Consider the following 13,925-nt stretch of genomic DNA (forward strand, 5'->3'; position numbering starts at 1 on the left):
TCTGAAAATTACCAAACAATGTTGTTTACTTTGGTGATCTACATAAAGCATTTTGTATTTCCAAGTAGTCACCCATTTGTTAATGACCAAGACAATGTTGCTTAACTTTAGAGATCCATACAAAGCATTTGGTATTCATAAGTAGTCACCAATCTGATAATGACCAGGTTACATGTTGCTTAACTTTCATGATCTTCGTAAGCATTTGGTATTTCAAAGTAGTAACCCATCTGATAATGACCAGACTCCATGTTGCTTAACTTTGGTGATCTACATAAAGCATTTGGTATTCCCAAATAGTCACCCATCTGATAATAACCAAGACAATGTTGCTTAACTTTGATGATCTACATGAAGCATTTGGTATTCCCAAGTAGTAACCCATCTTCAAAATTGTCAAATTGGACCTGTAGTGCAGAAGGAGCTTTAAAATTGTCAAGTCAGACCCATACTGCACAAGCACCTTCACAATTGTCAAATCGGACCTATACTGCACAACCCCTTTCAAAATTGTCCAGTCGGATCTACACTACACAAGCACTTTCACAATATTAAATCAGAAAACCTACTTTATCAATCTTTGTTTGATGGATCCACAAAAGCTGCAATGAAGATTCATCCCAAGGAAACGACCAGAAAGCTCGGGTTATAGTTACAGTACCTTTTATTTCCAGAATGTTTCTCCTTTTTTAAGTTGCATGCTTGTCTACATTCGGATTATATCATAGACAGGACAGCTTCCCTGGCATACAAACACCATAGCCTCTAGCTGCTCTGACTTCTTCGTCTATTCAGCTCGACTGTATCACTCCAATTGACTAAACTCCTGATCTTAAATGGAACACGTATATCAAATCTGTTGCCAAGGCCGCTGGAAAAATGGTGGGATCTTTCTATCGATCCAGTAGATATCTCACTGCTGATGCTATTCTCTATCTATATAAGAGCCAGGTACGTCCAAGGATGGAATACTGTTGCCACATCTGGCCAGGAGCTGCTAGAAAGGACTTGTCCTGCCTTGATAGAGTTCAAAATAGACTTCGTAGCCTCGTAGGAGATGTCCTTTTCTCCTCCTTACAACCTCTATCTCACAGAAGAGATGTTGCGAGTTTGTCTCTGATGTATCGTTATTTTCATGGAAAGTGTTCAACTGAGCTTCAATCTATGGTCCCCCCTCGCCAAACTTTCACAAGAAACACTCGTCTAGCTGTAAGCACTATCAGTAGTTTCCCCCACTCTTTATCTGTGCCTAAACCTAAACATAGATTCCATGAACAAAGCTTCTTTCTTAGAACTGCACGCCTGTGGAATTGTCTTCCGTTTTCCTGCTTTCCGGCTGACTACAATATGGTTGTGTTCAAGTCTAAAGTAAATAAATTCTTGATGAGCCGTTCCATATAAGTTATTAAATTTACCAAATTTTCATTACTAATGATTACTATATTGACCAACTTCTACTGTACACTCTTTAACCCTTATCCTTGAGTGGCCTCTGGGCCTTGATAATGTGGTGATGCCTTTGTAAAACAAAAAAAAAAAAAAAAAAAACTCTATGTGTATATAAAAAAAAACTATCTCCTTTTCTAATTATATCATCATAACACATAACACATAACACATAACACTAACACTAACACTAAAAGATCATCTCCTGATCTTTTAGCACATACTTGTGTTTATTATTTTTGTCAGCTTTATACTAAAAATTCCATTTCCAAGTTATTATTTATCCAAATTATGAAGATTCATCCCAAGGAAAAGACCAGAAGTCTCGTGTTGTATTTACAGCAACTTTTATTTCCAGAATGTTTCTCCCCTTTTGAAGTTGCATGCTTTTCTACTTTCGAATTATATCATACGTTGGACAGCTTTCCCGGTGTACAGACGCCATAGCGCCCAACCGTCTGTACTCCCCTCGTTTTTTTATGCCCGACTGTATAGCTCCAATTGACTAAACTCTATGTGTATATAAAAACTATCTTCTTTTCGAATTACATCATCAATACATGTAACATTCAAATATCATTACCTCATCTTTTTTCACATATTTGTGTTTATTATTCCATTTCCAGATTATTATTTATCCAAACTAAAATTCTTTATTTGTTTCTAAAATTCTATTTCATCAAGTTAACATTTCTGGTACATTTTTTAGCTAACAAAACATCTAGACTATGAAGCAATAATCATAATATTAATCATCTAGTTTAATTTTCGGCGTTTTCTCGGACCAAGAATCTAACATTATAACTTTACTCAAATTCCAATTCAACTTTATTTCTAAGCAACATATTCTCAAATTGTTTTTTCAAAAGACTTTGACTTTTTCAGATAATAGAAAAGTGTACATCATTTTAAGCAGAAACTAAAACTATATTTAACAGATTCTGAAAAGTCGAAAACATCCTAATAAATTAGAATTCTTTTAGGCATATTTTGATACAACAGTTTTTCACCTAAAGATAACAAATAAATAAGATTAAACAACACTGAACCTGTAGAAAAACATAAAACTCACATTTTCAACATTTTTATCCATTCTACAAAGAAGTACAATCATTTAACAAATCAGATGCTAAAATTTCTGTCAGGATTGTGAATTAGACAATCTTCTAATATTCTGATTGAAATGATAATCACCAAATGTGAAGCCAAGCACATGACTGAATCAAAATCAATGAACAAGATTTTATAATCTCAAACTGTTCAAAGGAAAAAACAAGTTTTTTTAAAGATATTTTAAAGTTTTTCTCATTTTTACACATTGCATATCGTATTTGTAGCAATGTTTGTGTCGGGGAAACTACCTTCAACAATGCATATTTTAATTAAATGGTTGTGAATGATTAAGTAGAATTGAAGGAGAAAAAGCACCATCCTTCCTTCCACTGAAAGAATGTGAAGAGTACTTGAATCAAGGAGTTTTATTGCTTAATAAATTTCAGAGAGGACCAACTGTCATTTTCATAATTAAATCAATTGTAAACTGATGATGATGATGATGATGATGATGATGATGATGATGATGATGATGATGATGATGATGATGGCGAAAATATCGCACCTGGTATTGTAATTCTTGTTATATTCTTTATAGTAATTGGTATAAAACAACAGAATGTCAATTTGGATTTTCATACAAACAAAATCTGATTATCTCTAATGTAAATTACAATTGAGTAAAAATAACAAGCCATACTGATTAGGATTTACAGTTGCAATATTTCTGCGTATCTGTCACCATATTTATATATTATGTCTTTTTGCACATTTCTTTCTTTTATTAATAATCTTTAAAGAAAGAAAGTCTAATAAACTAATAATAGGAATAGACAGATAAAATTCATTTAAATATTTTATTTTGCGAACGTAAAAATGTCACAATGAATTAATATTTTTAGCATTATTGAGGAATCCATCTAGCTTATTTTTTAAATGGTTTTGTCTTTTGGGAATTTTTCTGCAGCACGATGAAATATATTTAAAGTGTGTTCCATATTTACAAATCACGGCTTTGAAAGTCTCAATTCATTTGTCACTCATTCTTCTCTCTAGTAAAATCACGATTCCAACCTATCCTTATCATCTATATATATAAAAGCGAAAATGTATGTATGTATGTATGTATGTATGTACGCTTTTCCTCGATGTCCACAAAAGGCTTCTTTCAGAGAAGCGCTTGCTCGGTTCACAACTTCTTAAAACTTTTTATATCATCTATAAATTGTAATATCTCAGAGTTACCCACGGAGCTCGCCTGTCTATTTAATTTTATTGACTGTCAAACGTTAATTATTCGACATTTCCCGCATCGGCACACGTTACATTCGGTTTTCGGTATAAAAAAAGCGAAACTCGACTCTAATCACAGGCTGAAAGCCACTTGCCCGCGCGCCCTCCGGGGCCCGGGTGACATGATCAAAGTGTAGTATCTGTTCCGACAGATACTGCAAGCTATGACTAGCTAGGACTAGCTATGACTAGCAAAGACCAGATGTGGGGGCAACCCCACATGCTTGACCTTTAACCAGCTCCCATTTCCCTCCTCTCGGGAGCTGGTCCCCATTTTCCCTTCCCCTTCCCTTGACTCCTCACATTAAAAATTGGCCTTGTGCCTAATTTGCTCGGTGGGGGAGCAAATAAATACAACAGGCTGAAAGCCAGTTGTCTCAAGAGAGCTAAGTAACGTTTGTTCAATGTCGACTTCGTCATATCAGACTGTAGCTTTCATTTCGCTCCTCCTAATAAACAGGGAGCGGGTTTTTAAAAACAAACAAACCGATTTATTGACCTCATTCAAAACTGTCCCCGCACAAAATGCTTACTGCTGAATACCTATCGCCGTCACGTCAATCAAAAACGCGCACCTGTTTTTTTTTTAACACTTTACTATTTTCCAACTGCGTGTCATGAAGCCTTCGTTTTTTTTCACGGGCACCTGTTTTTTTTCACATTTTCGGGTTTTTTTTCACATACTCCAAAGAATACCCGGGCAACGTCGGGTACCCCTCGCTAGTATTATTATAATTCCAACCTCTCCTTATCATATTATTATAATCTTTTTATTAGTTTTATCACATTTTTTGTACACCTTCCAATTTTAATATTATATTCCAATTTCCGTATATTGCTCCTGGTGCACAGGGTTATTGAGCACAGTGTTCTAGATGAAATTTTATTAAATTCTAAAATGGCCTAACAATGATATCTGCTTTAATAAAATAAAATTTTTAAGTATCCAACCGATCATTCTATTTGCTTTCTCTTAAATTTTCTTAGAAAATGTAATCAATTTTAATAAACATTATATAAATCTCTTTAAACCATTAATACTTAAATAAAAATTATAAAATGAACCTTAATCCACATTTGACAAATATTTAATAAAACGTTACTTTCTCTTCATACATATCATATTGTAGCAATGTTTAGAGAAAAATTAAGTTGAAAATGTGTAGTAATGCTTAGGGAATAACTAATTCATCAGAATTTTTTTTAATGCAATTCAAATGTCTGAAATAGTATACCTTGTGTTGTAGAAGCAATCGTTGTAATTTCAGTTGCGACGGATACAGTTGAGACACCTGTAAATAAAACAACAAATATTTTAAAATGTTTTTAAAATGTTGGTAGGTTTTAGTTGTGTTATGGATGTGAAAATTACCTAATACTACAACAAATTTACTATTGGTGAAATATTATTTTGTGGCAATCCCAATAATTGAAAGATTGTATATTTGATTAGATACCATGCTATCCTTTTCCTTAATTTGTCAAACACCAATCTAATTTTGCAGAGTATATCTGTTCTGTTAGAAACATTCTCAATGCATTATAGAGGTATTCTTTAAATCTGCTGGAGTATTACTACTTTTCCTCAACAATTTGCTTTTGTTTCAACAGAAGTCTATGACTGCCTATTTGAACTTGAGCAGGTAGGCAATCTTCTATCTCGGGAGATAATGATATGTGCCTTGGTGTGTCAGCAGATTGTTTTTTGGGCATCTTTGAGCATGGCTCTTGAGTCCTATTTGGAAATGACAGTCTCTGCCACATGTGCACAGGAAGGAGGATGCTGTGCTGGGGTTTGCTGCCTTTTGGCGCTGCTTTCTGCGTAATCTCCTGTCCTACCGCATCAGGTTTCTGTTGTCTTCTCCTCTCCTCACTCCTTGCCATACACCATCCTGCCAAGCTCTGCGGTCACACTGCCAGCCGTCCTCTGTGAAGAGTACTTGAATCGAGGAGTTTTATTGCTACACAAATTTCGGAAAGGGCCAACAATTATTATCAGACAAAAAATAACTGAAAACAAGCATCAAACGATGATGATGATGACGGTGATGGTGATGATGATGATGATGATGATGATGATGATGATGATGATGATGATGATGATGAAAAAGAATACTCTACCTGGTGTTGTAGTTCTTGTTATATTCTTTGGAGGAGAGAAAGTTGTTGAGGTAACTGTGAATACAACAACAAAATGTCAATAATCATTAAAGTAGCATTTTTCATAAACAAAATTTGATTATTTCTAACCAATCAAATGTTATATAAACAAAATTATAATTAAGTTTTTGAAAACATGTCATGCACTTTGCAATGTTGCTAAGCTCTTGGAAAATTGCAGTTTTATAGTTACAAGCATCTTTTTCAGTCCTCCATATTTTGTTGTTTGTTCTGAGATGAATATTATTTTAGTATTTTATTATAGTATTCTGTTATATTTTTTGATAATTTTTTCAAGGTTTTACTAAAATTGAACTGTATTCTCATAAAGAATATTATTTTGTAGAATGTGTAACTAAATTTAGAAATTTATGGCCTAGTTTAATTTTTATCATTTTGTTGAAGGTGTGAACCAAATTAATGTTGTTAATTTTGTACTAAATCTATTAATTTAATGCTGATCTGCCTATAACCACTATCTTTGAATACGTTGTTGTATAAAACCTTATATTCATTAAGAATTTCTCCATTTGGAGTGTTATTAATAATTCTCCTTTCAATAGATTTTAGTATACGCTTCATAATTGTTTGTGGTTAGTTTGATTGTGAGAACATAAACAGGATTGCCATTCTCTTTCAAGTAATGTGTGTAGAGTCTCTTCTTTAAATTAAATGTTACATCAAGGAAGTTAACTAATTTGCTACTAGCAAGACCTGGGTACCGGCGTTGCCTGGTTGAAAGATGATATAAAGCCAGAAGAAATTTACCTCTCCTCAAAAACAGATTAAACTATGGTTATCTAGCGCATTATCGTAAACTCAGATAAATTTGTTTTGTTTTATTTTATGAAGAGGTCGGTAAGTGAATAATTAATGTCCCCACAAATAAAAAGAGATATTGAAAAACATTTTAGTTATAAATAAAAAATGTTTATGAAGACATATTTTTATCAATCCTTAAACCATTATACTAAAGCAGGAATCCTTCTCGACTGATGTAATCTTTTTCTTTTTAGAAAGCAGGCGTTAGATTATGAAGTTAGACCTCCATCAAAAATTAAATAATTAAAACAATTAAAAGAAAATGTGCATCTCCCTAAAAACAAAAGAACAGCAATGAAAATGTTGCTGTGGAATAACCTAGGAGCGAAATTTGTAAATATGTTTTGGTACCCCATGTCAGGATGGAAAAATGCTGGAAATGCTGCTGCTGATGATAATAAGAGTAGTAATAACAGTAGTAACGACAGCAGTAAAAACACTTGATACAATTTCCGATATAAATAAACCATATAATTTATGTGAATGGAGTTTTCCTAATAACGAACTTTGAAACTTCTAAAAAAAATCATTATTTATTTATTTTAACTGGTTCATTGACTAAAAGAAGTTGGACAATTTGTTTTTTTTTAATAAAACAGAAGCAGTATGTGAAAATTAAAACTATTCTACATGTTAACTGTTATAGATTTATAAAATTTATACAAAAAAGCAACTTTACGTAAAGAAATATAAAATGTAATGTGAATGCAAATGTCAAGATTAACTTTTTTATTATTGCTGAAAATACCTAGCTAAATCATATACAAAACTTACAGGCATTTAAAGCAAAATGATGACTCAATTTCTGGCCCCATAATTTTTGAACAACATGTAATCGTTGTAAGTAAATTTGAAAAGTAAAGTATTCATATTTGTGTGTGTAGGTGCATATGGATTTAAGGTTATTGATGGGATTAAAGGAAAGATGTAGTGGTACTGTTGCCACCTGGACCATGGGTTATTGGTTGGTTTAATAGATTTATTTTAATTTGTTATTTCTTTAAAGGATTAAGGAGAAGAGTTTGTTGTACTGTTAATACTTGGACTTAGAGTTGTGTTGTTGGTTTAATGGCTTTATTTCCATTCATGATTTATTTTTTATGTGTGGGTGCATATGAAGTTAAGGTCATTTATAGGATTAAAGGAAAGGTTTGGTGGTAATGTTGGCATCTGGATGTAAGGTTTGCATTGGTTTAATAGATTTATTTCACCCCGCCCCCAAAAGAAAGCACAGACTGCATCTCTGTCAGCTAAAAATACCTGGTTATATACACTCTTAAAACGTTATTTAAGTAGACCGTTGACCAGAAATGTGTGAAATATACATGAAATATACAAAACAAATCACACACCGGAAATTCTAGAATAAATGTTTGTGTGCTAACTGGTCATTCAACCCCTCAATATTAAAGAAGAGAAGAAGAAGAAGATCATTTGGAGATGAGTGGAATGTTGCTAAGGATACTCCACTACAACTTTATCTACAGTTAAATGAAATAGAAGTTTAAAATATTTATTAATGTCCTCTGGCATGCTCTAAACAATATGTAAACTGCAAAATGTATTATGAACGTGTCTTGCTGAAAATGTATCTATGTAAAAAAAAATAATAATAATTTCCCCCGGAACTCTATGAAAGAAGACTATAATTTCAATTACAAAGAGAACGTCTTTACTACATTGTCAAGAAAACAATATGTAAATACCAATTTATATACGATTTATAAAACATGTTTTTTTTTTTTTACTTTTGTCTTTTGATATATAATGAACTTTTCTTTCTTGTACCGAATGTAATAAAATCAAAATATTAAGACAACCATGACAAAAAAACATACTTATAAGTTTCGGTAAGCTGTAATAATTCTTCAAAGTTTTATATATGCAATTTTCAAACATGTTCTTAATAGGTCTCCACTCATAAAAAAAAATAGTGGAATTCTATTTGTATCTTTCAAATATATTACCATTCTCATATAAATAAATAAATCGTTTTAAAAATTGTTATATATGATAATAAGGACTATGACAACAGAATATTCTTTTCATTGTTTTGACTCTCGAGTATCTGACACAGTTAGAAACAATTACTTCTTTTTGTTCAGCAGGAGGTTGTCTTTCGTCATCAGTTATACATTTCTAAATTTGGTTTAAATGTTTCTTGTGCGTAAATCTTGAACCTTAGATAATGTAAACCATCCGCCCGATCATTTTCTGGACCTTTCCTAGTTCCCACATCATACTATTATTTTGGTGTACCTCTTTTTAGGAACTATAGTATTTGGTGGTTTCGCCTGTTTTTGTAAAAGTTTCTTGAAGACCAGACAATTTTCCTCGCGAACATTAACTCTGCCGGCGACATCTTCGATGGAATGCTTCCATTTGGTGTAATTCAGTAAACTTGTAAAAACTGTTGTAACGCCTTTTCTGGAGGTGTTCCTTTAGCCTTCTTCAGGGCTCTTTTCAACATGTCTACAAACCTCTCTGCCTGACCGTTCAATCAGGGATTATAGGTTGGCGTCGTTATGTGGTTAACCTGGAAATCCTCGCAGAAGCTTTTAAAATCTGCTGAAGTTAATTGTATGCCATTATCTGACACTAGACAATCAACCACACCAAACCTAGCAAAAACTTTGTGAAGAGCACTGATTGTAAAATCCAATGTTGGACTTTTACATCGAAATACCTCAGGCCATTTTGAAAAACTGTCTACCACTATTAAATAGTAGTTTCCATCCAGTGGGCCTGCGTAATCTACATGTATTCTTTGCCATGGGTGGTCTGCTTTAGGCCACGGGCTAAATTGTATTGTGTAACCAATGTGCATCCCTTACACAACTTTACCGTATTTTCTATATCAGTGTCCATATTCTTCCAGTAAATGTAGGACCTCATAAGGTTCTTCATTCGCATAGCCCCAGGGTGCCCCATATGAAAATCCTTTAGAATCTTCTTTTGTAGTGTAGCTGGGATTACTACTCTTTCTCGGTACAACAGTACATCATTGCATATAGAATAAGCTTCCACCGCCGATTCATCCAATTTAAGTTTTGTTTTATTTCTTTGATGAACCTATCTTCTTCAGCCTTCCTTATTATATCTTCCAAAGTGACTGATAGTTCCTTGATCATATTACATAGTATTTGTGTATAGTTCTTTTCACTTTATAGTGACGCTATTACTGTGTCTTCTAGCGGTTCCTGGTCCTGGATATGACTTTAAACTATATCCGATGGTGAGGCTCCAGCTTGCGGGATTTGGGGAGTGTGGAGCCACCCTTTAATTGCCATTGCTTCCAGGTCCACTCTGACCTGGAGTGGTAGTTGTGGTGTAATTGAAGAAAAAAGAAACAAGAACGACCGACCGCGTTTTTGTGTGGCTTACCTCGTGTTCAGAATGAAGAAGAAAGAAACAAAAATGGCTGCCCTGTTTCTTTATATGCCTACAGGGTGACCACGAGGTATGCAAATGAGATGCTCCTGATTGGAGATAAAAGAGGAGTGATTTGGGGAAGGAAGGCATTCTGAAGTTAGATTGCGAGCAGAGAAGTTGTATTTGTAGAAGAGAAAAGTCGGATTCGGGGAGAGAAAAGCTAAAGTTGCAGAAGTTCGTTTTGGAGTGGAGAGAAGACGCGTCAAGTGGTAACCGGGAAAGTGAAAGGTCGGACAGCAGTGTCACGCAAACGACAAGCTATTTCGGCACTGATGGCTGGGAGGGCCGTGTGACGAAGGAGGTCATGAACATGCTGCAAGAAGTCATTGCGAGAGTGAGGAATTAGGACCCAGTGAAAGGGTCTCAACATCTGAGTGCTCAGTCTCCACTCAGCCATGGGTCCTCATTCCTCACTCTCGCAATGACTTCTTGCAGCATGTCCAAAAAGTTTTAATATCTGGAAAACTACTTGTCTGCCATAGATTTAAATGTGATATTCTATTTCTGCAGACTCGAAAATCTATGAGTCGTCATTTTAAAGCGGATCTGAGCTGACGAGGCGAGAACTCTTCTCAGTCTGTGGGAGGCTGGTCGGGCACTATCCTATCGCTGGCTGGCTAAGGATAACATGCAGCTTTATTAAACGACAAACAGGCACTGATGGCTGGGAGGGCTGTATGACGAAGGAGGTCATGAACATGCTGCAAGAATTCATTGCGAGAGTGAGGAATGAGGACCCAGTGAAAGGGAAATGGTATGTCAGCGGCGAAGATGCGGGTGTGGTTTGGTGCGATGCCAGTAACCTGGCGTTGGGCGTCGTACTAGAGATAGGAGGTGTAACTGTGGAGGATGCGGCGTGGCTAAGAAAAAACAACGACTTCTCCCATATCAACGTAGCAGAACTAGATGCCGCTATTAAAGGAATCAATCTGGCCCTGAAATGGGGATTGAAAATAATTGAAGTCAAAACCGATTCGGCAACGGTACCATCGTGGATTCGGTCGGCAGTAACTGGCGATAAGAGAGTTAAGACCAGGGGTGCTGCGGAAATGCTGATCAAGCGCAGACTCGGAGCGCTCACTGACCTGATAGCGGAATTCCAGTTGAGAGTATCTGTTGTGTTGGTCCTGTCAGAAAAAAACAAGGCGGATTCGATGACACGCGTGAAGAAGGCCTGGCTGCAGGAGGGAAAGGAGGTCTCCTCGGTATGCTGTGCAGGGGAAGAAGTCAAAGAGTCACACGAAATGCACCACTTTGGTCGAGAACGAACGTTATTCCTAGCCAGAGAGGTTTACCCGGAGACCACCGAGGAGGAGGTTAGGGAGGTGGTGGAGAACTGTCGAGAGTGCCAATCAATTGACCCTGGACCGTCCAGACACAAAGCAGGAGAGCTACACGTTGCGGAGGACTGGAAGTGATTGGCCATTGATGTGACACACTATCGCCACAAATTGTATCTGTCGATGGTCGACTGTGGACCGGGAAGGTTTGCCATCTGGAGAGAGATCAGGGCAGAAGCTGCATGGGCGATCGGAGGGGTCATCGAGGAGATATTTTTGGAGAGAGGGCCGGTTGAGGAACTCTTAATGGACAATGGCCCCGCTTTCCGATCAGAAGCCTTTAAAGGGGTCTGCGATAAGTGGGGAGTAAGGCAATTTTTCAGAGCAGCGTATTAGCCGAGTGGCAACGGAATAGTGGAGAGGAATCATTGCACCATTAAAGTCGCTGCGGAAAAAAGCAACGTATCACCCATAGAGGCGGTGTTTTGGTATAACATCTCGCCGAAGACCAAACAAGATGAGACAACTGTGCCTCATAGGGCCGTTTTCACATATAAGTGGCGGCATCCGTGCAACAAAACAGCAGGAATTGAGAGTGAAGAAGCCACTATCAAAGTAGGTGAAGAGGTGTGGGTGAAACCCCCCAATGAACAGTGTACCACTCGTTGGAAAAGAGGGGTCGTAACAGGATTGCAGTTGAAGAACAATGTGATGGTGAATGGCGTTCCCTGGCATATCTTAGACCTGCGTCGTGTGACATTGCTGGAATGCAGTGAGGGCAGTGAAGAAGGGGAAATCGAGGGCTACCGAGAAGCAAATGATGCTGCTCGACCTGACTTAGGCCCGCGTTGTAGTGAACCAGAAAACGTTAACCCCCGAGAAGTTGTCCCCCAGAGGCCTCGACGTGAGAGGAGGCGGCCTGCTTGGATGGAGGATTACGAAGTATCCTATTGATCTCGAAGATCAGGGGGGGGGCGTGTGGTGTAATTGAAGAAAAAAGAAACAAGAACGACCGACCGCGTTTTTGTGTGGCTTACCTCGTGTTCAGAATGAAGAAAAAAGAAACAAAAATGGCTGCCCTGTTTCTTTATATGCCTACAGGGTGACCACGAGGTATGCAAATGAGATGCTCCTGATTGGAGATAAAAGAGGAGTGATTTGGGGAAGGAAGGCATTCTGAAGTTAGATTGCGAGCAGAGAAGTTGTATTTGTAGAAGAGAAAAGTCGGATTCGGGGAGAGAAAAGCTAAAGTTGCAGAAGTTCGTTTTGGAGTGGAGAGAAGACGTGTCAAGTGGTAACCGGGAAAGCGAAAGGTCGGACAACAGTGTCACGCAAACGACAGTAGTACCTGTTAGGGTCCCAACTATGGGTTAAATAGTTTGTGAGCCCTAAAAAACTCTGCAATGTAGTTACATTATGAGGTTCTGGCATGTCTTTTATAACTGTGGACCTGTCTGGATTGGGTTTCCTCCCGTCCTTATGTATGATATGACCCAGGTATTTAATTCATTCAAAAAAAAATCTGCATTTTGCTTTCTTCAATGTGAAGCCGTATTCTTTTATTCTGTCAAACTCTTGAAATACATGATCTTTATGTTGTTCAACATTTTGACTATGCATAAGAATATCGTCCAGATAGCCTATTGCAAAATCCAAACTGCTTAGCAAAGTATTGATTACCTGTTGGAAAATTGCAGATGCTACTTTTATACCACATGCTAATCTATTGAATTTATAAAGTCCTTTGTGCGTTGAGATACACAAAAGTTTTGAGCTATCTTCCCCTACTGGTATTTGTAGGTATGCCTCACTTAAGTCTATTTTAGAAAAATATTTTCCGCCATTTAACTTAGCGAATATTTTGTCTGGGTTTGGTAGCGGGTAATGATAGTCCTTGAGTGCTGCATTCGATCCGGTGGAAAAGTCCATGCATACCCTAATCTCTTTAGACTTTTTTCATGTATACATGTATACTCACTATAGTTAATAGGGGTTAAAATCCCAGTTAACTAGTCGTTTTGAGTTTGTCGGCTTCGGCCATTAGATTTTTGACTTTGTGACAAAAATCACTCATTGGTGTGTCCAATAATTCAAATTCCTGAATCCAATCTGTCCCGAATAAGTTTGTGGCGTTCCATAGAACGAACACTTAGCTTTTTTGTCATTCTTTTCAGTGGCATATTGATAACTAACTCGCCCTCAAAATTTATTTTTTTCACCAGTTACCGATCTTGCGACTTTATTCATCTTTGTCATCGTGGGCTCTTCCACATGTGAAAATTTATAATTAATAAATCTGACCCTGAATCGAGCTGCAGTTTTACTTCTTTATTTCTGATTCTCACCATAACATACTTCCTTATGTTCTCTGTTGGTGAAGGGTCCATTTTTGCAGTTTTTACGTAGCTCTTTTTTGCTACTTTTGCTCTGCAATATGAG

General features: G+C 36.6%; 1 protein-coding gene across 1 annotated transcript in view; it reads right to left on the reverse strand.

Annotated features, from left to right (window-relative positions):
• Positions 1-13,925, reverse strand: part of LOC145291077 (uncharacterized) — a 240,441-nt gene that overhangs the window by 207,696 nt on the left and 18,820 nt on the right. Inside the window, exons 7-8 of the mRNA XM_080136591.1 lie at positions 5,914-5,967; positions 5,028-5,084 (exon numbers count right to left, since the gene is read on the reverse strand). Of these exons, the coding sequence (XP_079992717.1) occupies positions 5,028-5,084; positions 5,914-5,967 (111 nt within the window). The remainder of the gene's footprint in view (positions 1-5,027; positions 5,085-5,913; positions 5,968-13,925) is intronic.

The sequence above is a fragment of the Euprymna scolopes genome, chromosome 12, assembly GCF_053919585.1.
Source record: "Euprymna scolopes isolate OS-2025 chromosome 12, ASM5391958v1, whole genome shotgun sequence".
NCBI classification, from domain to species: Eukaryota; Metazoa; Mollusca; class Cephalopoda; order Sepiida; family Sepiolidae; genus Euprymna; species Euprymna scolopes.